Source organism: Phalacrocorax aristotelis, chromosome 7 (genome assembly GCF_949628215.1).
Source record: "Phalacrocorax aristotelis chromosome 7, bGulAri2.1, whole genome shotgun sequence".
NCBI classification, from domain to species: domain Eukaryota; kingdom Metazoa; phylum Chordata; class Aves; order Suliformes; family Phalacrocoracidae; genus Phalacrocorax; species Phalacrocorax aristotelis.
Genome location: NC_134282.1, coordinates 19,251,840 through 19,279,228, shown reverse-complemented (window position 1 = coordinate 19,279,228; position 27,389 = coordinate 19,251,840). Strand labels below are relative to the sequence as shown.

The following is a 27,389-nucleotide window of genomic DNA, read 5'->3' as shown; positions in this document are numbered from 1 at the left end:
CCAGGCACAAGGGACATGGAACAGGGGGCGGCAACAGCGGCACACGGGGCATTATTTAGCAATGTTCTTTTATTTCCAGTTTTAAGGTGAAAAGATGCCTTTAAATCTTCAATTAAATACTCCATAAAGAAAAAAAAAGAAAAAAATTATTTACAAATTCACGTGACCAGTAATTGAATCCTTGTTTTAATAATTACACGTGCGGCTCATCACATCCGGCGCTCTATAAATACAGGGGACGCGGATGGGGGGGCCGCCCCGTCGCTTGCCCAATTGTGGCCTTAAACGTTTGAGAGAAGGATAGGGAATCTGCAGGGGGAGGAGGGGACTAGGCCTGGCCCAGAGAAAAGGGGTTACCCCCCCTCCTCCCCGGCACCCTCCCCAGGTGTCAGAGGAGGAGGTGGGGGGAATGATGTATACTTAAAATAAAAAACCATGGGGGCAGGGGGGTGTTGTCCAGGCAGTGATGTAGGAAGGGGGGGGGGGGGGGGATAATCACGCTCCTGTCCCCAAACCAAATTAATAAGTTTATATATATATAATCTCTCTATATTTCAGCAAGAAGTGGGGAGGAGAAAGAGGAGAGGGGAGAGGAGGGGAGAGATATATCCCCCATCCCATCCCCCCTCCCCATGACATGAGTCCGGGGGTGTGCTGCCCCACTCCCAGAGACCTGGTGTGCCTGCATTGGGAGGGGGAACAGGAGGGGCCCCAAGGGGACCCACCATGACAGCCACCTCCATCAGCATCCATTTATTATCGTTGTGACAAACTAGTACAGGCCTTGCAAACAGAACCAGGACAGGGGGAGGAGGGAGAGGAGAACTAAAAAGAGAAAGGGGGGCTGTGGGGGGCACAGCACGTCCCTTGGCCCCAGCATCAGCAAGTCCAGGGGGGGCCAGGGGTGGAAGGGGATGGAGTTGCTCCCCGAGATGCCCCGCTCCCTCTCCCTCCTTCCCCCTCCTCCTCCTCACGGTAGCTCAGTTGTTGTCCGACTCATCCTCAGCTTCCCGAAGCCAGGTGAAAAAGGCCGTCACTGATTTGAGAGCCACCCCTTTGCCCTGCTGCTCGGCCAGGTCCTTGCTGGACTCCCACTTGTAGAAAGCCTCCTCCTTGATGACATCCTCATCGTAGAGGGCATCAAAGAACATCCGCAGCAGGTCTGGGGGGGAGAAAGGGGGGCCCTTGCCATTCCCCAGCCACCAGCCACCCTGCTGGGGTGGGGACATGCCCACCCCCCCACCTCCTCAGCCCACCCGTCCTGCAAGACTCACTGGGAGGCTGCTCCAACTTCACCACCAAGGCTTGCAGAGCATAGAGTGCCTGGAGCTCCTTCTGCTCGTCCCGCAGGTACTTCTGAAGCAGCTTGGCTTGGTTGTGGATGACCAGAGCATCCACACGGTAGGGAGTCTCAACTGCGGGAGACGGAACATGAGAAGGGCGTGGTGTGGATAGGAGGACCCCCCCACACACACACGTGGTACTCACAGATGATGGCCGAGTGGCACACAGATGTCATCAGGGCCCTGATAAACGTGTTGGACGAGACCTGCTGCTCGCTCAGGTTGGCCTGGAGGAGGGAGGGTAGAGGGGCTGTGAGGTGGGGAGGGAGCCGGGAGGGAGCCCCTGGTCCCACAGGCACTGTACCCACACCCTCACCTCAATCCAGTCATGTATTCTTTGGTTGTTCGGGTTCTCCTTCAGCAGTTTGTCCATTTGCTTGCACAGCTCCTCTGAGGTCAGCTCCTTGTGGCTCAGTGTGTCCGAGCTGTCCCCCATCGTATACTCCAATTTCTGGGGGAGCGGGCAGAGACAAGCTGTTAAAGGCAGCACAAGGGAACACCACACTCCCAGCAGAGGAACCCCCAAGGGCCCCCATGGCCCATCTCTGCCCCTCACCACTGCTAAGCTCGCACCTGCTCTGTCACAAATTTGTTGACATCCTGGTCCTCAGGCAGGAATTCCTTCCAGCTCAGGCCCCCATCCCGCCACAGCTTGCCTACAGTCTTCTGGCTCTGCAGGACAGACAGCCAGCATCAGCACCCCATGGCCTCTGTCTCCAGGGAGGGGGATACTGTAGCTGGGCCATGCCACCCGCATGATCCAGACATGACAGGGGATGCCCCCTGCCACTCTCTCTAGTGCCAGAGGGGTTCAATCCCCGCATGCCAACCTGATCCCCCGAGCAGGCTGCCAGTCCCCAAGGCAGCAGTTGGCAGCTACGCAAGCCTTATGCACTTACCATGCCCTTACACAACAAGCCCAACACCTCGACCAACAGCGTGGTGGCCTTCCCAATGGGCACCAGGGGCTTTGTTATCTCCCTGCAGGGCACAAGAGACCTGGTTGAGCTCCCTGACCCCAGGAGCTCCCCTAGGACCCCGTGGTACCCCCATGGAGGGGCATGGCCCTCACCTGAATAGTTCCTCCATGGAGATGCCTTCCTCTTGCAGGATGGGGGTGATGAGCTCAGCCAGGTACAGCCAGATGTGTGGGATGTCGATCTCCATGTCTTCTGCAATCTCCAGGATCTCCCGCAGCCTGCAGGGTAGAGGGTGGCCATTGGGATCCAGCAGTCCCCATGTCCTTGGCTGGGAGGGACCTCAGGAGGTCTTAGTGATGAGCCCTGCTCAAGGCAGGGCCGAATTCAAAGCTGGGCAAATACCAGCTCAGGGCCAAGCTGCCCTGGCCCCTCACCCCTTGTAGTACTGCTCCTTGGAGAGCGTGCCCGCCTTCACCAGCTGGCACAGCAAGACCCCCATGTGCTCGCGGGAGATGGTGCTCCTCTCCAGCGTGGACTCGATGCCATTCTGCACAAAGATGTAGAGCGAGGAGGGGCTGCCCAGCTCCTGCACGCACTGCAGAGCCTCCTGCAGGGAAAAGGTGGGTCAGTACTGCCCCAAGGCCAGCCCCGGCTTCCCCCTTCCTCATCCAGGCATCAGCTGCACCCTACCCAACAGCACTACCACCCAGGGAAGCGATGGCGTGTTACAGGGGCCATATGGTGCTGTGCCTGGCTGACCCCGCCTCCCACCTTCATGTCATTGATGTGCAGGTATTCTTCTATGATCGCCTTGGATTTCTTCTCCAGCTCCTCTTCTGACAGCGCAGGCTTGGGCGATGCTCCAGGAGGTGCTGGCTCTTGCTTAACTGCAAAGAGAGAGCAAGGATCAGGCACTGCCTGGGACAGGCAGAGCCCCAGGCTGCAGCCAGACCTCCAGGACACTTCTCCTCCCCAGCTCACTGGTCTCTCGGCTCCTATCCCGTTCTTCCGTCATGCTAGCAGCCTTGCGCACGGCCTCGGGGCCACTCTGCTTCTCCCGTTCTCGGCTCCTGTCTTCTGTCTCTTTGCTGAAGCTCCTCTTGGTGAGGGCAGACCTGTTCCTGTCTGTCCTCTCCCCCCGGTCAGGACGCTCCAGGCGGTCGCTGCCCTTCTCCGAACGTGATTCCCGGTCTCTGTCCGCAGCCTTCTCTGACCTGTCACGGCTGGAGCTGCTCCTGGGTAGGAGGAGGACAGACACAGTGTGAAGAGCCCATCACCACCCTCCCTGACCCCAGACTGCAGAGCTCTGCGAGGCAAGGCTGTCCCACTCCAATACCAGCACTATCCAGGGCCTCTTCTAGCATTTGACCATCCTCAGAGGAAACATTTTTCCATTTCTCCCCTGTTCCAATTCATGCCCTTTAGCTTTCACTCTGTCCCTTGGCATGGCTGAGCAGAGCCTGGCCCCATCCTGCCCACACCTTCCCCCTACTGCAGACTGTGGTGAGATCCCCCTTTTGTTCTCCTCTTCTGAACAAACCCAACTCCAACTCTCCTTGGAGAGCTCATGCTTCAGCCTCCTCCACAGGACTCCGTCCAGCCCAATGTCCATCGGGTCCCAGGACCCATAGACCAGACCCAGCAACCACATGTGGTCCCCAAACACAGAACAGCAGGGAGGAAGCCCAGGGTAGAGTCCGCCAACTTTGTTGGAAGGACTAACCACCAACTCCAAGGCCCTCCAAGGCTCCATCCTGCCACAGAGATTTATTCCAACACAGAAGCCACACGTTTACCTACATATTGACTGACCACTGCCCAGTTCGGGGGTTCCTCCCTGGGCTGCAGACCAACACACCCACAGGCCAAGGCAGGGCTGGCCCCTTACCTCTGCACCACTCGGCGGGACTCCAGGCTCTCAGCAGGGGTTGACTGCTGGAGCGCTGAGAAGCGGTTCAAGGTGCTCGTGGCTGGTCGCCCTGAATCAGATGCTGGGCGTGAAAAGAGGGGAGCCTCAGAGTTTGTCACCTCCCCAGTACAGGAGTTGCCGGGGGAAGGATCCACACACACTCCAGCAACACCCAGCCAGCCCCACACTGCCTACCTGAATCTGCAGGCTTTGTGCCAGACCCTCCACTGCTGCCTTTGCCCCAGCTCAGCCGCCCGCCTGGTGCAAACAGCTGGTTGTTGGAGTCGATGGATCCAGGCTGCAGGTGGAGAGACGGAGTCACCTCAGAACCGCACACCAAGGCAGGATCCGAGCCAGGGCAGCTGGCTCAACTGCACACACTGCATCCCCAGCCTTACCTTGGTGATCTTCGTTAGCCGGCTAGTGTCAATGGGCCGGTTGCCCTTGCTGATGGGCACTGTGTTCCAGCCATCATCTGCAACCAGGCTCCCACGCCCACCTGAGCACAAGGGGGATGGACATAAGGCATAGCCCAGTCTCAAGCGGTGCCCAGCAGAAGCAACCCACCCCTGGCAGCCTCAGGTGCTCCCAAGGCCAGACACTCACTGCTGGAAGGTGGCCCAGGGGGTCCTCTCCTCTTGTCCTTCGACATAAGCTGCTGCACTTTGATGTGTTCCCGATGCTCCTCCATCTCTGCTTCCTTGTGGATCTGGTCAATGGTTTTGGGGCCCTGGTCTCCTCGCCGCGGCACCCAGCTATTCTGCAGAGGGCAGGGAAGGAGGGAAGATGGCACTGAGCTGGCTAGAGGACAGAGGCAGAGACATTTGGCCTTCCTAGCCATTCCACCCTCAAAGCCTCAGGCTGGTCTCCAGCCTCAGCCATCACAGCTCCCTGTGTGCTGTGGCAGCTTTCGGCACAAAAGGGCTCAGATTCTGGAGCCCCCTGCATTAAACAGCTGCCGGTTGATGTGTGCCCACTACCACTACCATGCTAACCAAGGGTTGGGGGATAGCATGGTGTCTCTGGGGCTGGCCACAGCTTACACACCCACCTCTCCCCTCCCAGGGACACATGGACTGCTGCACTCAGAGGACACAGGCCAGCAGCTCCATGGAACCAAGCAGAGGAGAGAGGACAGTCCCTGGGCAATAGCAGGCCACGCGCCTTACCCGTCTGAGGTCAATCACATCCTGCAGCATGAAACGGATTCGGGATGATGTCTTCTTCTCTTTGATGATCTTCTCCATCTGATTGAAGTACTGGTCCATCCTGGGCTATAGAGGGACAGAGTCACGGTCCCATCTCTCACAAAGGCAAGGGCAGGGCAAGACAAGGCAGGGCAGGGAAAGGGGTACCTTGGCCTTCTCGAAGTCCAAGTCCTTGCCAATGGTGGTAAGCAGGCGGCAAAGACACTCAAGAGACTCCTCATCATGGTTTTTGAGCAGCTTCACCACGCAGTCATGCATGATGGCCTCTGTCAACATCTTCAGTTTGAAGAGCTCTCCAATAAACTTGATGTTCCCCAGGGATCGTCGGCGGGCCTTGTCCCGCGCCTCCTCCAGCTCATCCTTCATGCGTGCCTTCTCCTCAGGCTGCAGGGAGGGCACAGCAGTACAGCTCAGAGCCCAGAGCTGCCCCAAGGATGCCCACACCAGCCCTCAGCCATAGCCTCCCACCCCAACTCACAGCACTGGCATCATCCATCTCCTTCTGCCGCTTCTCGAAGATCTCATCATCATCCTTGTCCTTCTCAAACTCCTTCTGGCAGCGGTTGAGCAGCAGCTTGCGGAAGTTCACAGTCACCGTGGGCTTGTCTGTTGTGGGCACTTTGAGCTGCAGGGGGAGGTGCAACCCAAGCAAGGAACATGAGTCGTGTCTCCCCCAAAAGCTGCCCAGCTAAGGCCCAGGCACTGCTCAAACCAGGGAAAAGCCACCCCACACCCTCGTGATGCCCTGCTAAGACTCTGGACTTGGTCCTCCATCCACATTCCCCAGTTTCCCCACCCCACATGGAAGGGCCTGCATCCTGCCGAGCTCAGCTGAGGCTCACAAACAAACCCCTGCCAGCTTAGCGGGAGACCCCCAGCTCCTGCTCACCCCCATAAGGCAACGGCACATATTAGCATAGGCAACAGAGAAGTTTGGCTCCGAGATGGCCTTCTCGAAGACGAGGTCAATGACACCCTTGAGCCGCTCCTCCGTGTCGATGGACAACTCCATCACCTGCTTCATCAGCTGCTGGAACATCTGGGGTGTCAGTTTGTTGAGGATGCTGCGGACACGGCGGAGCAGTTCCTGCAAGGACACCAGGGTCAGCGAGAGCTGGGCGCAACACACTTCCCTCCCACTGCCCACCTGCCCCAGCTCCTACCTGCGTCTTGATGTTCTCAGGATCCTCCTCCTCAGAAGCACGCTTGCTGCTGGGTTTCCAGGCCTTCTCAGCCTTGTTCAGCTTGACATCCTCATTGAGGGACACAGTGGCAATGATTTTACGGGGCTCCTTCCTCTGGCTCTGCTGGGAGCGGCGGGGACCCAACCCTGAGGGCTGGCATGGGGAAAAGAAACTCAGCTCTTTGCTCTGGTACCAGCCAGGCCAGCTCCTGGGCTGTCCCCATGGCCTACTCAGATCCTCAGCTCCATCACAGACATCAGTGGCCCAGACACAGCGGCTCGAAGGCTTGATCATCATGGAGAGGCAGAGAGGGACAGCACGGGTGAAGCAAGGAGATACTCACCAGGCCCCGGTTGCCCATGACAGGCCGGCCGAGGTTGGCGAAAGAGGGGGTGAAGTCAGGGCTGCAGTTCATGCCGCTGAGGCGGATGGGGTCAAGTGCCCGCAGCGGGGTCTTGTTGGCCTGCGAAGGTACACAGGGCTGAGGATGCCCGGGGGCAGAGGAGTGGGATGGATCCATCCCCCAGCCTCAGCGCCGGGACAAGGAACTGGAAAGGTGGCCCCACAGGTGCCCACCCACGCCAACCCCAGGCTCAAGGCTTGCTGCAGATGCTGCAACAGAACCCAGAGCACAAACGGTAAATCCCTGCCCTGCCTTGACAAGGCACAAAGAGAAGCCAGACCCCCACGTGGCCACCACCCACACTCCCCCAACTTCCAGGGCCGCACCAACCTTGTCCAGCACCACATCTGTGATCTGGGGAAGCCCCTCAGGTTTCTGCATGCTGGCAAAGATGAACTGGAAGCCCAGCAGGAACTCCCGGTCATATCGCTTCTTCTCCTCAGGGTTCAGTGGCTTCCATTGCTCTGCAGTGGGGGGCAAGAGGGAGATCCTGATGTGACCTGTCCTGTATCCTCCACTCCGAGCTGCAGCAGGTCCGGGCCCACGCTGGGACCAGCAAGGTGGGATGTAGACAACTACAGAGCTGCCCCAGCCTGGTATGCCATGAGCACGATGCTGCTTGCTTAGACAGAAAGCTTGATGCCACCATCTCCCGGCCTCCTACCAGGACCCTTGTGCTAGGGCCTCTGTCCCCCACCCCATGCCAGACTTGGGGACAAGATTGGAGGCGAGTATGAGGTTTAGAACAGCTGGACCATGCCACCCCGACCCTCCCCACCACTGGGTCCAGAGATGGTGGCTCCCAGCAGAAGCCTGGGCCAAGGCACAGCTCACCTTCTTTGTAGCGGTACTTCTGGTCGGCAGCCTTGCCCTTCTCTGGGGCCAGCTTGTCCTCTTTTTCCTCCCATGTCTCCTCCGACTCTTCCTGTGGATGGGCAGGGGCTGCATCCTCCGCTTCACGGGGAGGGGCAGATGCAGGGGGCTTGTTCTCTGCCTCCGAGGCACTGTCACTGATCTGAGACTGCATCGGGAGGGACAGGGACAGCAGTCACCTCCGGAGCCTGGTCCTGCCCCCTCCACCCCCGCACCCAGGCATCTGCCCCCTCTCAGATCCTCATTACCATCACAGCGCATCAGTGGCCCAGACACGATGGCACAAAGCAGAGCTCATCACAGGAGGAGATAGGACACAGCGTGACCCCCAGACAACCCCAGGACACTCACCTCTTTAAAGGCATCCAGCAAATCTCCTACTGCCTCCTTCTTGTTCAGCTCCTTCATCCTTCGCTTTTTCTTTGGCACCGACATGGCGACTGGGAGGAGAGGCAGGGAACTGAGGTACAGGAACCCTCCCAGTCCCCTGCATACCCTGACACCAGCTCTGGGGTCAACAGCAAGGCCCCAGTAACACCAGGTGAACTTGAGGTGGGGCTGCAGGGAGCCACAGCAACCTGGTCCAGCCACCCCAGCACAGTCCCTATCCCCAAACACACCATGCACTCACCTGGGCATCTGCAGCCCTGCAGATACTACACACAGCCAGCCAAGGCACCCCACTCCCTAAGCGTGAAGGCCAGAATACACCTTGTATAGACACACCTCACACCTCTCCCCATCCAGCTGCTGTACCCTGATTTACCCTGTGCCTCTCCAGAGCACCCCATCCGTAGCTCTTCCCTAGCAGAGCGCTCCCCATCTTCCTCAGGGGATCCCTGCAGACACCCCTCTGCAGGGCATCCCTTACAGGGACACCCCCACACACACCTCTGCCCCATATATGCTCACCTTCCTGGCACCCCATATAGAGGTGCTCCCCTGAAGCACATCTGCCCCCAGGCCACCCCCCAGTAGCCCTGCTGTATCCCTGCACAGGGTGCTCCATATGACACATCCTGCGTACCCATCTCCCCCACCCTTCCCCAGTACCCCTATGGAACCCCCACGCTCCTGTGCAGGGTTCTTAAAAAAGAAAGACAGACATGTCTTCACCCCAGCACATCCCCAGGACACCCCACTTTCCCCAGGCACCCCTATGTACTTGCCTACCCCTACACAGGGTGCGCACATAGCTACAGCCCCGCATCTCCCCTGCTGCCCCAAACAGCCCTCAGATACAACCCCAATAGACCCTCCCTACATCCCCACATGAAGCATCACATAAAACACACTCCTCTCATGGCACCCCATAACCCAGGGCAACCACACATTCATCCCTCTATACCCACCCCATACTCCTGCATACTAATGTACTCTGCAGACATCTCCTCCCACCTCACCATTCACAGGCATCTTAGGCCCCCCCCCAGCACCCCATACCCACGCATCCTGGGTCACCTAGCCCTGTCCCCCTCCCTGATACCCTTCCCGTACCCCATGCCTAGCACTGCACCCAGGTGACCCCCCTGCCACGTCACCCAACACCCACCCTGCGATTCCGCTCGCCCCAGCCCAGCATCCCCAACCTTGCGCGGTCGCCTCCGAGGTCTGCGAAGGGGCAGGGGCCGGGCTCAAGCTCCGTTCCTGGGCCTCACTGGGGCCTTCGCTCTCCTCCTCTTCCTCTTCTGCCGGGGGGGAGGCAGGGGTGCCAGGCTGAGCCGGCTCCTCGGGCTCTGAGATGGGGCTGACATCTGACTCGGGCTGTTCCTCACTCAGCTCCACTTTACCAGTGCCCTCCACCCCATTAGGCAGGGGCAGCTCTTCAGGCTGGGCAATGGGGGAATCCAGGGTGGGCACGGGCACAGGCACCGGCACTGGCACCAGCTGGCACACAGGCGCCTCGGGGACCGGCTCAGGCACCTCCTCTAAGACCCCATTGGCCTCAGCGGCAGGCTCAGCAGCAGGCTCAGGGCAGGGCTCTTCCTGGGGAGGCGGGGGGCTGGGGGAGGCGGGTTTGGCGGGTGCTTCAGGGGCCTGTGGTACGACGGGCAGGGGTGATGCTGCAGCCGGCACTGGGGGCATGGCTGGTATCGAGGGTACAACGGGCACCGGCAGCACCTCAGGGGGCACAGGTGCCTGTGGGGCGGGTTCTGGGAGGGGAACAGCAACCTCCTCCTCCTCCTCCTCCGTGGCCACCGTGTCCATGTTGGGCGCGGGCACAAGGGGCAGATCTACAGCCCCTGGCACTGTAGTGATGGCGCTAAACGTCTTGTGCAGGTCGGGCGGCGCCTCGCCCAGCTCCACTTTAGTGTCCACGTCCACAGGGGGCTCCATTGGCACCAGTGTCACCGCCGAGAGCACCACAGGCTCCACCTCGGGGATGAGGGGAGGGGGAGGCGATGGGGACGCTGATTTGCTGGGCTCCAGGGAGACGGGCTTGCTCACCACCAGCGCAGGCTTTGGGCGGTCATCTGCAAGATAGGTGGCATTAATGTGGGGCTCTCTGATCCCTGGCTGACCCCACACCCCCCCCCAGATCCCTCTATCTGCAAGAGCAGTAGGGACAGATGTGCCAACCCACATCATATACGGGTGACAGGGACAAGGAGGGGTGGTCTTCCAGTGCCCAGGGGACAGCTGGGGTGAGCAGACAGCCCCCATAAACTTTCCCAAACCCAACAAGGGAATACCAGTCCCCAGATATGTAGAGACTGTGTTTGACCCCACAAGCTGCAGCTGAACCAAGGAACGGCAGGGCTGGCATCTCGCACCCTGCAGTGCCAACAACAGGGAGCCTGGTAGCAGCCATGCTGGCTTGCACACCCACCCTCAGCACTGTCACTTACCTGGCCGGACAATAACTGCTACATGAGGGGTCTCTCCATTGGCCTGGGGCTCCAAACCGCTTCCAGCCTGGGAGGGCAAAGAGGGAGTTCAGCAGGGACCCATGCACATCCCACTGCCCCAGCTGGGGAGTCCCCTTACCTGCGGAGGGGTGGGGGTGGATGAGGTCCTTGCTCCGGACATTATTTCTTCAGTGATATCTTTCCCACCTTGGTTGGGGTCTCGTATCCGGATCTGTCCACAAGTCAGGGCAGAGAGGGGAAAGCTGTCAGCAGGGTGGAAGACACCCACACAGGCCACCCCCTTTCCTTAGGCCTGACACCCCCTTCTCTGAGCAGAGAAGCAGGAGGCTCATTCAGCGCTGTGCCTGACCTGGCCACATGCAGCTTGGGGACTGGCAAGTGCCACCTCACCTCCCCATAGGGCACAGCACCCCACAGACACCCACCTGTCCCAATGCCCATCAGGCAGGGACAGCGTGTGGCAGGGCAAGCCTTGCAAGCCATTGTGCCAGGCAGACGGAACCAGTGCCATGTCCCCAGTCCAGTGCCCATCTCCAGGGGTCAGGGGATCCCAAGGCATCACTAAGCCGACACAGGGGCTATGAGGACCCACCCTGCCTCGGGGACAGCACAGGGGACTGGCCTTGGCACGCAAAAGTCGCAGCAAGCTCCGTGCCACCCCAGGCACAGCCCATATGCCTGCAGCCTCACTGGCTCTGTGCCAGCCATGGGTGCAGCAGGAGCTGCAGGACACCCTGGTGGGCAGAGAGTTGCGGGCACACATGGGTCTGGGACTCCAATGGGGGGCACAGTGCAGCCAGGAGCCTTGTTCTCCCCACCCCCAAACATGACCTGCTCCCAGGGCAGCAAGAACAGAGCCCGAGAAGTATGGAGGCCCCTCTGCCAATGCCAACATCCCCCCTCTCTGGGCTGGCAGCACCCCCTGACCCCCAGCACAGGGCCATGCCGGCAGCCGCCCGGCTCCCCACTATAAATAGGCCCCATGTGAGGCCTCTGAGCACCGGCATCTCCCGGAGCAGACAGCAGTTGGCAGCCGCGGCACCCCCACCCCCACCCCCCCCCCAGGAGCCATGACTCAGCACAACACTGCCCGCTGGGACAGCCAAGGTCGCCGCACCGGCCACAGACCCTGGTCCCCTCACTGAGCCCCCCAGCCTGCGGGGGTGGGGGCCACGGCCCCGCACTGCCCCCCTTCCCCAGCATGCTGCACCACATCCCATCCTGCAGACCACAGACAGCTGGGCTTGGCACCTCCTGCATGCATGCCCCCCCCATGCCTAGAGGCTGATGGCTCCTTACCGTCTTGCGCTCTCGTTTTGGGGGGATCGGTGGCTGCTGGCTCACAATGACCTGGGCGGTGGGGACCCCTGCCGGGAACTGCTGCACCCCCTGTGCCGGGTAGTAAGCACCCGCTGGAGGAGAGGAGAGAGTGTCAGACTGCCCAGCCCAGATCCTCCAAGCCCGTCCTGGGGAACCCCCGATCTCTGAAACACAGGGGTCTGTCAGGAGCCTGGGGAGCCTGTGCCACTCTGCAGCGAACCCCCATTGCATCCGGCCTGGTTCATCCCAACCCGCCTGACAGGCCTGACCAAATTCCTTCCCCGTGAAGCAGAGCGTCCCGGCGCCACCCCTACGCCCAGCCAGGCCCCGCGGGCGCCCACCTTGCCCACCGGCTCCACGCCACCAACAGCCCTGCCAGGACGCTCAGCCATGCCGGTTACAGGCGTCCTGGCTCTGTGGACGGTCGCCTTCCTGCCGGCACCCTTATCTCCCTGGAGCCAGCACCAGCCCAAGGGCGGCACCTGGCAGCCCCATCCGCACCCTCCATTCACACCCAGGACAAGGGGCTCAGGCTCCCCACACAGCCTGCGCCCCCAGCAAGGCCAGCCCAGAGGAGGGAGCTGTGCCGGGGGCCAGACGCAGAGCTGGACCCCATCCAGGGCTGGCACAGACCCCAAGAGGCACTCCGCTCCTCCCAGGGCATCCATAAGCATCACTCCCAGAGTGGTGCCACAGGGATGTGGGCATGTGGGGGGACATAGACAGCTGGGCCCTGGCCCCCTCCAGCTCCAGCACCTTCCCAGCTATGCTGAGCCTGGAACTTGCCCAAACTGCTCTGGTGCCTGCCCTGTCCCTGAGCCAGGGACCCCTTCCTCTGCCTAGGAGGAACTCATGGGCATTGGACAGGGGGATGGGCCAGGCACAGGGGAAGGGAGGGAGAGAAGGAGGGAGACAGACCCCAAGCTGCCCAGCCCGGGGGACCAGGAGGGCCGGTCCATTTCCCCAGTTGAGGAGCACGTCATGCCAGGCCACCCACCCAGTCTTGTGGGCAAGGGGCATGCCGCTGCCAGCTCCCCTGGGAACAGCCACAGCCCCAAAGCAGAGGCGGGGGGCAAACCTGTCCCAGGACCCCACAGAGACACCCAGGGATGTCCCACTACTGGGCACGAAGAAGCTGCCATGCCCTGGCCCAAGCATGGAAGCCAGCCACTGCTGAGGGCCTCCTCCCTCCTCTGAAGAGCCGGCTGGGACCCAGGACAAGAGGGAGGGAGGACAGGCACGTACCTGGCTCAGGAGAAGCCCATCTCTGCCCCGGTTATGCTTTGCTGCCGTGCCGGGGCCGGGCTGGAGGCCTCAGCTCACATTTCTGTGTCTGCCAGGCCTCCCAGGACCGACCAAGCCTAAATATAGTCACAGCCCGGGTGGCCACATGCGAGCAGGGGGGAAGAAGGGGGGGGCTGCTCACACCACTGCTCTCCAGTGCCGGGAGGGGGCAGGCATGGAACAGCCCTGGCACCCCAGGCTCAGCTCCTTGGGGAGCAGGGAACTGAGGCGGCGTCAACAAGAGCAAAATTGCTCACCACCTTGACAGTGAGCAAGGGGGAGCAGGGGATAAAGTCTGTCCCAGCCCTCCGCTGAGAGAGTTAAACATTAAACAGCCCTGATTTGGAAAAGGGCGGGGGTGGATGGACCAGTGGGACACGATACACAGCCCTCAGTGCTGCTGGGAGATGGGGAACACCACTTGCCCCCCAAAACAGCCTATAATGGAGCCAAAGAAACAGCCCCAGCGAGCTGGCAAAGGCAGAGGGGTCTGTCCTTGACTCCTGAGCACAGGGGGCTGCAGGGAGGCCAGGGGCCAACAAGCAAAACCAGGGGGTGGTGCTGGGGTTGGAAGAGCACCACGGAGCAGAGCAACCCCCCCATCTGTACCGTAAGTCCCGAATTCTGTGGGGCTGGCTCCAGGGTAAAAACTAGGGGCACCAGGCTGGACCGGGTACTGTTGGGTTGGGACGACGTACGTGGAGCGACCCTGCAATGGGGGAGAAGACGACATGTCAGTGACCTCCCCTGTGGGGCACGGACATACTCCCCCAAAGCACTGACATATCTCCAAAGCACTGAAGTACCCCCAAACCTGCCTTTGAACCAGCTAGGTGCCAGGGCAGGTAGGAGGCAGGCAAAGTAGGCATCAGATGCCTCGGGGGGCTGCCCAGGAAGCACTCTCTACAGAGCCAGTCAACACCCTGCTCAAATCAGTGGGTGCTCAGAGAGCCCAGGGGACCCCTTCCACCCTCCCAAAATAGACCTGGGCTCCAACCCCAGGCAACCTCCCCCACCAGTGCCCACCCCAGCCCCCTCCCACAGAGCCCAGGACACAGCCCTCACCTGTCCGGGAATGTAATAGGCTCCTTGGGAAGGTGTGTAGGATATCTGGGAGGGTATCATCATCACCTGGGAAGCAGCCGGATACACATGAGCAGGAGGGCCAGGCCGGGCCGTCGTGTTACTCTGCACACGGGACGCGCTGGCAGGAGGCTGTGCCCTGTTCTGGTAGAAATGCTTGGGGAGAGAGGGGGTACGGCATCAGGTGGAGCACCAGCATGCCCACCCGGCACCAACGCATGCAGGGGGGAGACACCTCCCCTCTGGGATGCAGCCGACCCCTCCCCCCCCAAGCTGCCCCCCACCCCAGCACCCTCCTGTCCCCACGCACCTGCGGGACCGCCTGGGTCCACCCAACCCAGCTCATGCCCAGCACGGCCCCCTCCCAGCCCGACAGGGGCCGGCAGCGCCAGCACCCGGAGCCGGCCACAGCCGCACGCAGCTCAGCAGTGGCAGGTCCCAGCGTGCTTCGCACCGGTTCCCGGCGCTCGCGTTGAATGCTGGGACCTGTAGTCCTGCTGTGCTGAGCTGTGCAAGAGCCAGACAGCCAGGGAGCACAGAGCTGGCTATTCCCCACCTCCCCCCTCCGGCTCACATTATTCATCCCAACCTGGCTTGTATGCCAGGCAGGAGCACCCCCGGGAGCAGCAGCTCAAGCCCAGCAGCAAGTGGGCAAGGAAGGGTCCACACACACCCCAGGACAAGGAGAAAGCATTACCTGAAGAGACCTGAATCCTCCCTGTTAGCAAGCGCACGCATACAGAGGGAAAAGGGGAAAGAGAGACAGGAGTTACCCGAATTGGGACAGGGCTCAGATGTGGGGTGGCTGGCAGAGGAGGAGACAGGAGGCTGGGGAGCCCTTTGCCTGGTGCCCACATGCCAAATCCACTAGGGTCCCATGTAGGGACCCCCAAAGGGGCAGGGAAGGTTTTGAGGGGCTCCCAGCTGGCACAGCCAAGGACATCACCAGACCTGTCCCCAGCAGCTCCTCCACACAAGAGGGCTGATGGAGGTCCAGAGCCCTGCACAGCACCGCAGGGCCTTGGGAGACCCTTGCAAAGTGGTGAGGAAGAGGAAGAGGAGGATGAGGAAGGGCACCGGCAGAAATAAGCAGCCTGGGCCAGGGTTAGCACAGGCACAGCCACATACTGCAGGCTTCATGCAAGGAGGAAACTGAGGAGACACTGCAGGGAAACCCCACCTTGAGTCGAGCATGTGTCCCCTACTTTCCCCAGGCCATCCCTCAGCTTTGGGGTTCCCACATGCTCCCTGGTGGGTGTTTCTGTGCAGTGTCGGGGGAAGGTGCTCAGCATGCAGGGTAGGGGAAGCGGGTTAGTACCTGCTGGTGAATAGCCCGAGGCCCTGCTGGAAACTGAGAGAGGAGGAGAGGGAGGTTTGGGGCAGGGGAGGAAGGAAAGAAGAGGAGTCACTTGGTGGCATCCCCAGCTGGAGGCTTCTGTCCCCCAACCCCAGAGCCAGAAGGTCACCAGGCAGCAGCTGTGGTCTGGATTGCGGGCACACTCCCCCTCGCAGGTGCACACCAGCCCCGAGGGGCACCGCCGTTGGGGGGCTACTCAGCCAGGAGGCAGAAAGCTACCGGATCCCCTCCATCGCCCCCTCCAACCCTGGGCAAAGCCCTTACCTGGCGCGGCTGAGAAGGCGTATTCATTTGTGAGGTCGGTGCCGGGTTAAAAACCACAGGTGCCGTCTGACCAGGTGGGAACGTTGGCTGGAGGGAGGCAGGGAGGGAAGGAGATGGCACTGCCGCCCCCCGCACAAACTGGGGAGGCAAAACTGGGGAGGCAAAGCTGGGTCACCCCCATCCCGAAGGGGCCAGTTACCTGCGGCAGTCCAGGAGAAGGGGCAGGGTGCGGGGCTGTCGGGGCTCCTCCTGTGGGCTGTGGAGCTTTGTTCATTTCATGGGGTTGTGCATAAGGATCCCCTCGCTATCTGCGGGGACAGGGACAGCAGGCGTAAACCAGAGGCGGGCAGCACCCCAGGCATCTGTCTCCCATCCATGTCAAGCCTGAAAATGGGGCATCTCCAGCCCCTCAGAATAAAACCTGACAGGGGCCATGCCCCACAGACAGCATCGTGCCAGGGTGTAGACCCCCAGCCACCCACTCCCACCCCACTGGAGTGGGGGGAGAGAGTGAGCACCACCAGACTGCCCAGCCCAGGCAGATCCCTGTGCCCTGGACAGCAAAGCCCCCCATCATGCCCCAAACTCAGCTACGCCCACCAGCAGGACTGACCCCCACCCCACCCCGAGGTGACCCTGCCAAGCCCGGCCAGGCAGCCCACACAAGCAGGCACCAGTGCTCATTACCAGCCGCCAGTACCCAGGCCACCACCAACTCCGGGGGGCTGGGTGGGCCAGCGGCACCCCAGCGTCAGCCATGCCGGGCTCCACCCTGGCTGACCTACTAAGCGCTTCCCCTGGCCGGCCAAACCTGTTCCTGCCAGTGGTGCTAGGTCCCCGGTGTACGCCACAAACGCCTACCGGGGAGGGCAGGGAGCAGCTCCCGCATCCCCCTGTACCAACGCTCCCACCTGCTGCCCTGCCCAGGGGACCCCGCAGACCCCTGCCACCACCAGGGCACCCTCCCGGGTGTCCAGGGAGGGACTTGGCACAGCCGGTGCCACTCTCCCCGCCCCAGTGCAAAGGCCACTGGGGCAGGAAGGAGAGGCAGTGCCCCCCACCCCGCACCCTGCCGGGGGTCCCCCTGCACCCCACGGCACCTGGCGAGCGCACTGCCGGCTGAGGCACACGGGAGCAGCTGCGGTGCCTCCTGTAACCTGACGCCCGGCCGCGTCAGCACTGCCAGCCCTGCCGGCACCCAGCCCCGCTGCCGGGCGCTGCCAGGCACGTCCCGCCAACACCAGGCCGCACCGGCACCCCCGGGCCACCGGGTGCCCTGACACACACCCCCCACCAAGGCTGTAACCCCGACACTGTGGAAGGGGGCAGTCCATCGCAGGGTCCCCCCAGACACAGCCCCAACGGACATGGGTCCTGCCGGGATTTCAGGAGGTGACGGAGGCTGGGCCGCCGGCCCCGAAATTGCCGGGGAACAGGGAGCCTGGTACAGGCACACCGGCCCTGCCCAGCCCTGGGACGCAGCAGCCTAGGCCATTGTAGCTCAGGCTCGGTACCAGTCACCCCAAAAAAGAGGAAGGTGGGGTGTCACAGCGGGGAGGGGTCGCCCAGGGACAGCCCCGGCCCCCCACCACCGGTACAACCGGGAGCGAGCGGGATACTCACCCCCCCGCGGGAAAAACCTGGGCCGGCTGAGCGGGCCTGCAGAGACCGTTCATCCGACTGACTGGGAGAGAGGAGGAAGGGGGAGAGAGAGAGGGTCAGCCCGGGCCCCCCGCCGCCCGGGGCGAGGCAGGCCCCGGACCGGGGCCCGAGGAAGGGGAACCGCCGCGGCCTCCCCCACACCCGGAGAGGCCGGGCCCTGGGCGCGGGGGGCGGCCGAGCCCCGCTCAGAAAGAAGGGCTCCGGGGCGGCAGGGGGTGGCTCGCCGGGCGCCCGGGTGTGGGATCCCGAGACAGGGGGGGAGAGAGAGGGGGTGTCCCAGCGGCGGGGCCGGGCCAGGCCGCGGCGCCAGCCCCGGAGCAGCGGTCCCCGCCAGGCCCTGGCCCAGCCTCGTCCCCAGGCCGTAGGCGGCGGCCCAGGCGGCTGGCGCTCCCAGCCCCGTCCTGGGGCGGCGGGCAGGCCCGAGGCGCCGGCACCATCTTGGGAGGCGGCGGCGGGAAGGGGGGCTGCCGGGCCGGCGGGGCGCGGCGCGGGGCCCGGCACGCATCCGGCGGCCCCGCTCCCCCCCGCGGCGGCGGCGGCCTCTGCCAAGGACACGTGTCACTGCCGGCGGCCGCCATGGCCCGCGGCCCCACCGGCACCGGCAGCAGGGGCGGGCGCGGCGGGGCAACACGCACCACGTGTGGCGGCGGGCCTAGGCGGGCGCAGCGGAGACGGGAGCACGTGCGCGGCGGCGACGGGGCGCACCGGCCAGCACGTGGGCGCGGAACGGCGCCGCGCTAGATCACCGAAGCTGGGCCGGACGGGGCCAGGAGCGGAGTAGGACGGGGCAGGGAGAAGAGGGGACCGGCGGCGGCGGGGCGGCGCCCACGTGGTGGCGGTGGCGGCGGCGGTGCGGCGGGGCCCGGCGGCGCGAGGCCCGGAGCGGCGACGCGAGGCCCGGTACCGGTGCCCCCCTCCTCCTTCTCCCCCCCCCCATCCCCCGCCCGCCCCCCCGCGGCGCGCGCCCGCCCCGCCCCCGCCCGTTACCTTCAGTCTCCTTCAGCGCGCGCGGCCCGACGCAGCCGCAGCGCAGCGCAGCACGACCATTTCCGGAGCCGCGCCGCGCGCAGGGGCGGGGCCGGGCGCCACCGCGGGGGAGGGGCGCGCGGGGGAGGGGCGGGGCGCCTGCTACGCCGCGCCTGAAGCCGCTCTGGGGCACCGCCTATCGCACGTGACGCCGCGGCGCTGCGCCCCTGCCGCCGCTGTCACGTGGCGGGGCGGGGCCCTCCCCTTCGCCCCAGAGTGAGGGGGTGGGGCGGGAAACGCCCCCTCTCGCGCTGGCCCACGCCCCCGGCATGCCACGCCCATCTCTCCGACCCCCACCCCTCCACCCCGTGCGGGAGCACTCGGCGCGACACTGCCCCGGCACCCACCGGGACCTCCAGCCACCGGAAACCTGCACCCACCCGGGACCTGCAACTATCCAGGATCGGCACCCACCCAGGATCCATCCTGCGTCACCACTCACACAGCCCCCCCCACCTGGCATCTGCAGTCACCCAGGACCCACTCCCCTCCAGCACCCGGCCCCACCCCAGAGCCGCACCTGCCCAGGACCCACCCAGCACCCGGCAGGACACGGCCCCTCACCCCTACCCTGCACCCGTCCCACCCCTTCCGGGACCCAGCACCCTGCACCCACCCCCAACTCACCAGCACTCCCCTCCACCGGCAGCCTACGGGTAGGCACAGCCCATGGCACAACCTCTCACAGCCACCCTGCGCCAGGGCGTTTCCTCTCTTCCCTAAAAATACTCTCCCCACCCCAGGACCACTTCTAACCCCAGTTCTGGCTCTGGAGCGGCACAAAGCCTGGGAGCCCCCACTGGGCCGGAACAGGTGCCAGCACAGCAGCGAGGGGCATTCCATGCTGCCGGCACACCGCAGTTAGCATGCCGCAGGGACAGGGACGGGTGCGGCATGGGGAGGGGCAGGGGCATGCACAGCACCCCACAACTCTGCATTCAGCCCCTGCTTCTTGGGGGCCGCAAGCAGGTGCCCTTGAGGGGGTCAGAGCCCAGCCCGCACCCCAGCACAAGGAGGGCACAGAGCACTACTCTCCACAGTTTATTTCCTTGACTCCCAGTAACAAAAACAAACAAACTAGTTTCCTCCCCGCTCCCCCCTCCCCCAACCCACCCCCAGCCTCCCGCCAGCTCAAACGTCGTAGTTGGGGTTCTTGCGTAGGATAACGAATCCCTCGAGGATGGGTGTCACGGGCACATGCTCCTCTGTGGCCAGCTCCGCCCGCTCGCCATGCGCCAGCAGCACCGGTGTCGTGTGAGTCTGGAAGCCAGTGATGGTTTTGGGCTTGCCCGCCTGGCCCACCACATCCACAGCCTGCGAAAGAAGAGCACGGTGAATCTCGGTGACGTGCAGGAACGCTGGTGCCCCATCCCCGGCTCCAGCTGCCCCATACCTGTCCCACCCGAACCGACACGGGCAAAGGTCGCAGCTCCTCATCGAAGGTGACCAGCATGCGGGGCTGCATGGCGGCAACGAGCCCGTAGAGAACGTAGTGGGACTTACCCAGGATAACTGAGGGGAGATAGGAGCAAGGGTGAACGATGCCCACCCCGTGGGGGCAGAGGGGCGCCAAGGTGGTGGCCAAGCCCACAGCACTTACTGTTGCGCACATCCAGGAAGGACACGAGGACAGTCAGTAGCCCGGCCACAGCCACCTGGCTCATGAGCTGGCGATCGCTGTGGTACGGGCACAGGGTGAGTGTCCCCTTCCCCAGGTGGGTTAGGCCCTGGTGTGGCAGAGAAAGCACGTTTGAGAGGGTGGTGGGGTAACACCTGGGACCCCCAGCCCTGCCCAGCCGGAGGGTGGCAGCCCCAGGTCACCACTCCCCTCCCACAGCCAGGGCAGGGACCCCAACCTGCCCCTTCCCTGCCATAAGCAGCGAGTGCAGGGTCAGCACCTGGGCTAACCGCACCATGAAGAGGTTGTTGGGGTCCTTGGCGTGGTACTGGGCAAGCTGCCGCAGCATCGCTGCCAGCCGGGCGTTGTTGGTACCTGGGGAAGAGAGGATGCAGGCAGAGTAGGGTACGTGGCTCGGGTCTCCCACCTTCCCCTGGTGCGAGCCCCAAACGGGGCTGTCCCCCAGGCTTACCACTGCCCACCATGCCCATGGCAAAGATGGAGTTGTAGGAGACCTCAGGGTCAGCATCATGGGAGAACTTGCTGAGGGTGTCAAGGATGTTGAGCCGGGGGTTGGAGACCGAGATAAGTGCCAGGGCCAGGGGCACAGCACGGCGGAGGGTGGGCTCCCCGTACCGCAGCTGCATGGAGTTGGGGGTGGGTGGGGGCTGTTAGACCCAGCTTACCAAGGACAGCAAGGTCTCAGAGATGTGAGGCGAGACCCAGTGTCTATTCCCAGGTCCCTTCCCAGCTCTGTGCTGTCCCCCCAGGGTCATTCACTCACCAGGTGGCCAAACGTGCGCAGGGCCATCTCGGCACCAATCTCCTCGCCCATAGCAATGAGTGCGATTCCCAACACTGCCACGCCCTGCAGGGACATGGGCACTGAGCACGACGCAGGCAGCACCCAGCCCAAATCCCAAGTTCTCACAGCCCCTTGTGTCCACGCTGAGCCCAGGGAGAGGAGAGCAGGGGATGCTGCTGGGGGCCCGTTTGCTCCAGCTCTGATGCCACAAGGGCCATAGGGACGCCCCCAAAGCCGCTTCCTGCCCCAGACACATAGGTTCCAGCCTACATTTCCCCACCTGGTGAGCCCCCATGTCAGCTGAGCTCTCTTTCTTCTCCTTCTCTTTCTTCTCCTTTTTGTCCTTGTCCTCCTCTTTCTCCTTGGAGTCAAAGTGCTCACTGCAGATGTGCAAGAGCTGTTGCACCTTCAGGACATTCCCTGAGCCTGGGGAGGAGAGTGAAGGGCCAGGATCAGCAGGTGGAGGGCCTGGTACCCGCTCCTGCCTCCCCCACCTCCCGCAGCCCAACTCACCTGCATAGGCGCAGATGTCCACCAGCGTGTTAGCGAAGCTGCGGAATGGTTCTGACACCACCTCCAGCGCTGCCAAGATGGCCTCAATCGCCTCTCCCTTCCCTACCAAGGAGGCACAGTGGTTAGAGGACAGCAGTGGAGGGATGCTCCCACCCCACCTCCCAACCCACGAACCACTGGCACTGCCCAGTCGTACCCAAGTGGTTCAAGCCCAGGCCAAGCGGCAACCACCGGGCATACGTGTCCTTCAGCTCAGTCTCAGATTTCTCCATGATGGTCTGGAGGATGGTTGAGGTGACATCACCATTGCAGGAGCCTACTGATATCATCCCACAGGCCAGGGCCGTCACACCAGCCACCTGGTGAAGGAGCAAAGGAGACACATTGTACACAGGGACAGCACGGAGCAACCTGGCCCAGAGCTCACGGCCAGGCCTGCACAGTCTGACAGCTGCCCAGCCTCAAAGAGCACTGGGTACACTTGGTTCCTGCTTTGGTGTGAAAATTTGGGCTACTGGGAGACCTGATGGCTTCCTACCCTCCCACATCTGCTGCAATCCTATCACAGGAGCTGCTCAAACAGGGAAAATAGCATTTTCTGTCTTTTTGTGTCACAGCACAGCACCAAGCAGGGATTTGTAGCCTTGCTCTTGGAACCCAAACCAGCTGTAAGACAACGCCTGTACCCCCAGGAGCTGCTGGGGACTGGGTGGGGAAGCAGGAATCCCAGGCAAACCCTGCCTTGCTCCCTACCTCCATGCTGGACTTGGAGTCTCCCATCACAGGTAGCAGCAAAGTCAGGACATCCTCACGGTTGGAGCCTGCGTACGCCAGCCCCAGCCTGCACAGAGTCCAAGGGAGTGTCAGAGGGGAGCTGCACCACACTGCACAGCACAGAGAGACTGGGGCCATGTCCTTACCCAAAAATGGCTCCAATCCTCATGGTGTTGCTGTTGTGGAGGACATAGTCAGACAGGAGTGCCAGAGCAGGGTCACACTCGTTCCTCACCCCTGAGTTGACGATGCCACAGGCCAGGAGAGCTCCCGACTGCAGGGCAGAAGCACCGTCACACACCAGCCGCTGACACACAAAGCTCCCTGCCAGCCAGTGACTAATGTCACCCCACACGTTACACCCACTCACTCCCCAGGATGGGCAAGTTAGTACCAAGTGAGCAACACCACTCTGGACCCCGCTGAGCGGTCCAAAGCTTGTAGCTCTGTGACAAGGGGACCCCAAAGGTGCCTGAGGCACACCCAGGAGCTCCCTGCCTTGCTGTGAGCCACTCAGAAACCTGGGACATGGGGCATCTGACTCCTCTCTGGGCAGGAGCTGAGCCCCACAGCAGACCAAGGCAAGGTCAACCATTCACCATGCCAGCTGCACACCCAGCCCACAGCAGGGCTGCCTCACACAGCCACAGAGCCTGCGCTGGGATCAGTGCCACCGACCTTGATGTAATCCTCTGAGGAGTACAGGTACTTGTCAATCTGTGTGAGCCCCCCGTCCACGTCCCACAGCAGTATTGTGCCCAGCGAGGCTGCAGCGCTCAGCATCCCTGCGGTTCCAGGGGAGAAGAGCCCACGTCAGCCCTGAATTGATGTGCCCTGCCTGAGGCAGGTGCTGGCCAGAGGCATGGGGCCACCCAGCAGCAGCTGTGCCCTGCAGCCCCCCCTTTTCAGCGGGCCCCCAAAAGGGACAGGGTAGCAACCCCAAGCCTAAGGGCACCTTCAGCTCCTGCCCAGCCAGCTCCCTCACCGTGGTCCTTGTTCTTGTACAACCATTTATTGCCATCATCTGTCAGCAGCTTGTCCTGTCCAAATGCAGCATTCACAAAGCCGTTCACAAAGGAGGAGGCCAAATTCATCCGGGCTGAGTCCACTTGGGAACCACTCCCCCCGAACCCTGGGGAACAACATCAGGGTGAGCCGGGCAGTGAGAGAAGCTCTGCCAGCCCCCTACCACACAGCTGTCCCACGCCACAGGGGGATGAGGACCTGTCCCACCACCAGCAGGAAGGAGGAGCCCAAATCCATGGCAGGCAGCTGGGCCTGCTCCACACCAGGTAGAGACCACAGGCAGGCCATCTGCCTGCCTCTGGATACACAGCTGACTGCACCGGCTCAGCAGTGCCATGCAGCCCCAGGAGCTCCCCACAGGAGGAATGACAGAGGCCACAACAAGAGCCCTTACGGTTATTTTCCAGGTGAGTTTTGTAAATATCATCCGGCACTTTGGGCTCCATGATGTCCAGCTGCAGAGACAAGGGAGAAGGGGGTTACCTCCCAGTACACCCGAGGGCAGCTGCGCTATGAGGCCAAGCTCTCCAGGAGGTACCTGGCCAGGCTCATAGGGATGAAGGATCTCTTCCCACATCTTGCCAGAGAGCCCAGCAGCCAGGGCAGCCACAACTGGAGGCAGCCCAGGGCTCTTTTCCCAGCCAGGACACTCACCTCTCTGGCCAAGGCCAGGAAGTTGCTGTTTAGCTGGACATTGGACATGATCTCGGTCAGGTCCTCGTACTCCTCCACATCCTCGTTCAGCTCCAGGAAGACCCCATGGCGGCCCAGCATAAAGGCCATCTGCTTCTGGACAACCCTGCACAGAGGGAAGAGGTTTCACAGTGCACAGACCCCAGCCAGCCCAGCACAAACATGTGCTCACCAAACAGTGAGCCAGGCTGCCCTGCTCTAGGGGCACACAAGAACAGCCCAGAGATGACCCACTCTTGCCCATCTTGATTTCAGGGACAAGAGTCTCAGTCTAAACCCCCAGACACCTCTGGCCCAGACAGGGAACCACGCCCCACCACAATGCAACAAGGCCCCAGAGGGTGAGGAACAAGCCTCCGCTTACACGTCTTTGCAGGACGTGAAGATGTCCTCCACCAGCTCCACGTCATTGAGCATCAGAGCCAGGCGCAGGGCTTCAGGGTAGCGGCTGAACTTGCGGAAGATGCCCAGGGCACAGCGCAGAAGAGCAGAGTTCTCGGGCTCTGGGACATAGCTTACGCAGCTTTGAGAAGGAGACAGGCATGAGGGCGATGACCAGGTCAGGCAACTGCAGCCCACCAGGGACCAGGCCTCCTCCAGTGCCTCAGGCTGCTGAGGTCCCTCACCTGGTCAGGTAGAGGCACACTTTGGAATAGGCGTTGTCATCAATGTACTTCTCCAGCATGTCCATCTGCTCAATCTCCATGAGCAGGTCACAGGCCTCGTGCTCTGCATTGTGGGCCATGTTGTAGGGGACGATCTCCTTGACCAGGGTGAGGAGCGTGTCCCTCTGAGCTTTGTCAGCTTCATCAATCTCCTGCCACTCCTTGGCCACCTCCCCTGCTAGGTGCCTGTGGGGACAAAGGGACATCACCACCACAGGAAACAGCTTCACCCAGCCCCAAGGATGGGGAGCAGCTGCTACCAGCCAGCCAGGGCTGTGTATTGTTTATGGGAGCTCTGCATTCCTGCAAGAGCTTATGGGGGACAAGCCCAGAGGAGGAATTAGGTTAAGAGCAGATATTACAGAGGCCACAGCAGCAAGATCTCTGCAGCTACCGAATCACTGTGGAGAGAGGATGAGGTGACACACATGCAGACATGACAGGGGCAGCTGAGCACAAGCCCAGCAAGCTGGGACACCTCCCATGCAGGCTAGAGTCAAAGCAGTCAGGGAAATCCCTGAGCTCTTGTCCTTTTCCAAGTCCTACTCCCACCCCAGCTTACCTGACATACTCATGCCCCCAAGACGCCAGCTCCTCCTGGGAGCCCACCAGCCGGTACTTCAGGCACTCACGCTCCCCACTCATGGTCATGGCCAGGACAGAAATTATGTCTGCTGCAAAGCGCTGGGGAAAGAGTGCCAGGGGCTCAGACACAGGCCAGGCACAGGGAAGCAGGGGCAGGGAGGGACACAACATCCTCCCTGCGCCCATGAGCTGTCAGAGGCAGCAAAGGCATGGCCCTGGCATGTTATAATCTGCTGGAACAAGTCACAAAAGCTGACATTAGACCACGGGGTCCAGAGGGCTCTGTGATCATCTGCCTCAGCACAATCTCTCCAGCCATGTAGGATGGTGGGACCAAGAGCCTTTACCTTGTTCTCTCCCGGAGCCATGTTCTCATAGATCTCCTTCAGTTTGCTGTAATGCGGACGTAGAAACTTGAGGGGTTTGGGAACGGAGGTCATAGAGGTGGTGGAAGAGCGGATCTGCCTCCGCAGCTCCTCCAGGGCCGGGCGGTAGAGGGATGTATCTTTCTCCTGCAGAGGGAATCTGCCTGTGAGGCAGCAGGGGGCTGGTTCCTGTGCCACCATCCCGCCAGCCTTCCCTAAACAAAGCCGTGGCTCTGAGCAGACGGAGGCAGAAGTCCCTTGGGCACATGTCAGACAGGTAGCAAGGCTGGGGGACAGACCACAGCGGACAAGGAAGGGCCCCACTCAAGGTGAAACCCCCCTATCTCCACTGCACAAGGAACAACGATAAGCAAGGGACACACAGACTCAAGCCCTGGCCAGGGCTCTTGGCTCCACAAGGCACAGGCTTACCCCCAGGCGCTCCACCAGCATCTCCAGCTCCTCCTGCAGCTGCTTGTCCTCCTCAGACTGCCAAAACGCACGGGAGACAGCAGAGTTAAGGGTGCCCAGCAGAGACACACCCGGTGTGTTGGGGTGGGGGTGTCACCCTGAGCCACAGGGGGACTGAGACACAGAGATACAGCCCTGCCCCAGTGCTGCCGGGGGGGGCATTGCTCCCATTACTGGGATACACCGCAGAAGAGACCACCCCTTCTCCAGGGGTGAGAAGCACCTCCCCCATTGCTCTGCGCTGCCCGGAAACACCTCCACGAAGAGAGGCGCGGCCGAGCACAGCCCCATGCGGGGCACCCCCAGCAACAGCAGCCCCTCTGCCCAAAGGCAGCCCCCCACAGCCCGTAGGGACCACCAGCGCCAAGGCCATCCCCATGCTGGGCCAGGATGGGACCCCTCCACAGTCCCCACTGTCACATGGTCACCTTGATTACATCAGAGCTCGCCTCACCCCTCTCCAGCGACGTCAGACCCCAGAACCCTCCCTACCCAACCACGCGCACATACCCCCCAGGGCAGGGAGCCTTCGGCTGCGTCACGCGGACACCCCCAAGACGTCAACCACCCCCTCCGGAGGGAGCCCCTCGCCTCAGTGACGTCACAGCCCCGCTCCGGAGAGAGCACCCTCGCGCCGGGAACGTCACGCGCCCCCGCCGGGTGGAGCCCCGGCGACGCCACAGCCGCCGCCAGAGGGATGCCGGCTGCCCCGTGACGTAGGATGACATCCCGCCCCGCCGGTGACGCGGGCCCGGCCGGGCCGTGACTCAGCTGCGGCCCGCGGCGCGGCAGCGCTCACCAGCTCCTGCTCTTTCTCGGGCCCCGAGGGCGGCTCCCGGCGGTCCCGGCCCCAGAGCGCTGGGGGCTTCTCCTCGCCGCCCGACCCGGGGCCGCCCTGCACCCGGCTCTGCCCGCCACCGCCACCCGCCTCCATGGCCGCTCCGCCGTGCTCCCGCAGCTCTGCGCCGGCGCGCCGCACGCGCCCGCCACCAATCACCACTCGGCGCCGCCGTGACGGCACCGCCGCGCGCCGGGAGCGGGGCGAGGGGGCGGGGCGAGGGGCGGGGCGGCCCCACGTGTCGCGGCGGGACCTGGGCGGGGTGGGGTGTCTGTCCCGTCCCGTCCCGTCCCGTCCCGTCTCGTCTCGTCTCGTCTCGGGGCTCCGGCG

General features: G+C 62.7%; 2 protein-coding genes and 2 non-coding genes across 12 annotated transcripts; all 4 read right to left on the bottom strand.

The window, feature by feature from the left end:
• Positions 1-51: 51 nt before the first annotated feature.
• On the bottom strand, positions 52-18,773 carry EIF4G1 (eukaryotic translation initiation factor 4 gamma 1). 9 transcript variants are annotated; one of them, XM_075099168.1, is made up of 33 exons: positions 18,668-18,772; positions 17,642-17,702; positions 16,218-16,326; positions 16,019-16,105; positions 14,380-14,553; positions 13,924-14,023; positions 12,010-12,122; positions 10,829-10,921; positions 10,690-10,756; positions 9,430-10,314; positions 8,192-8,280; positions 7,802-7,988; positions 7,298-7,431; positions 6,908-7,045; positions 6,544-6,717; positions 6,270-6,467; positions 5,859-6,005; positions 5,528-5,764; positions 5,342-5,446; positions 4,779-4,932; positions 4,571-4,671; positions 4,368-4,470; positions 4,152-4,254; positions 3,245-3,498; positions 3,035-3,150; positions 2,698-2,870; positions 2,416-2,541; positions 2,243-2,324; positions 1,917-2,015; positions 1,660-1,794; positions 1,489-1,570; positions 1,275-1,415; positions 52-1,162 (listed from the first exon to the last, which is right to left on the bottom strand). In XM_075099168.1, the coding sequence occupies exons 3-33, from the start codon at positions 16,290-16,292 to the stop codon at positions 981-983; spliced, it is 4,854 nt and encodes a 1,617-aa protein (XP_074955269.1). In that variant the 5' UTR covers positions 16,293-16,326; positions 17,642-17,702; positions 18,668-18,772; the 3' UTR covers positions 52-980. The 9 variants fall into 9 exon arrangements, with proteins under 9 accessions (XP_074955269.1, XP_074955270.1, XP_074955271.1 ...); XM_075099169.1 differs by lacking the exon at positions 18,668-18,772 and adding an exon at positions 18,316-18,568; XM_075099170.1 differs by lacking the exon at positions 17,642-17,702 and having other exon boundaries at positions 18,668-18,773.
• Positions 6,791-6,865, bottom strand: LOC142060622 (small nucleolar RNA SNORD66). The gene has a single exon (XR_012661841.1). It is a non-coding gene; the product is annotated as a small nucleolar RNA SNORD66 (small nucleolar RNA).
• On the bottom strand, positions 8,068-8,146 carry LOC142060621 (small nucleolar RNA SNORD66). The gene has a single exon (XR_012661840.1). It is a non-coding gene; the product is annotated as a small nucleolar RNA SNORD66 (small nucleolar RNA).
• A 961-nt stretch (positions 18,774-19,734) lies between the features above and the next one.
• Positions 19,735-27,210, bottom strand: PSMD2 (proteasome 26S subunit ubiquitin receptor, non-ATPase 2). Its single transcript, XM_075099152.1, has 21 exons — positions 27,021-27,210; positions 26,183-26,239; positions 25,733-25,897; positions 25,363-25,484; positions 24,762-24,986; positions 24,500-24,658; positions 24,097-24,241; positions 23,837-23,897; positions 23,402-23,548; positions 23,095-23,201; positions 22,563-22,690; positions 22,396-22,483; positions 21,839-22,001; positions 21,643-21,744; positions 21,410-21,555; positions 21,109-21,192; positions 20,797-20,965; positions 20,605-20,699; positions 20,307-20,433; positions 20,100-20,218; positions 19,735-20,020 (listed from the first exon to the last, which is right to left on the bottom strand). Exons 1-21 carry the CDS (start codon positions 27,153-27,155, stop codon positions 19,838-19,840), a joined length of 2,727 nt encoding a protein of 908 aa, XP_074955253.1. The 5' UTR covers positions 27,156-27,210; the 3' UTR covers positions 19,735-19,837.
• Positions 27,211-27,389: the final 179 nt, after the last annotated feature.

Bases quoted from the DNA above. Each gene is read 5' to 3' on its own strand.
- EIF4G1 (XM_075099170.1), bottom strand. From the start codon at position 16,292: ATGAACAAAGCTCCACAGCCCACAGGAGGAGCCCCGACAGCCCCGCAC. The intron at 14,554-16,018 runs GTAAGGGCTTTG...TCTCTCCCCAAG, and splicing joins CGCCTTCTCAGCCGCGCCAG to CATTTCTACCAGAACAGGGC. The intron at 1,163-1,274 runs GTGAGTCTTGCA...TCTCCCCCCCAG, and splicing joins GAAGTTGGAGCAGCCTCCCA to ACCTGCTGCGGATGTTCTTT.
- PSMD2 (XM_075099152.1), bottom strand. From the start codon at position 27,155: ATGGAGGCGGGTGGCGGTGGCGGGCAGAGCCGGGTGCAGGGCGGCCCC. The intron at 24,659-24,761 runs GTGAGGGACCTC...TCCTTCTCAAAG, and splicing joins GTGTGCCTCTACCTGACCAG to CTGCGTAAGCTATGTCCCAG. The intron at 22,691-23,094 runs GTCGGTGGCACT...TCTGCCCTGCAG, and splicing joins CCTCAGAGGATTACATCAAG to TCGGGAGCTCTCCTGGCCTG.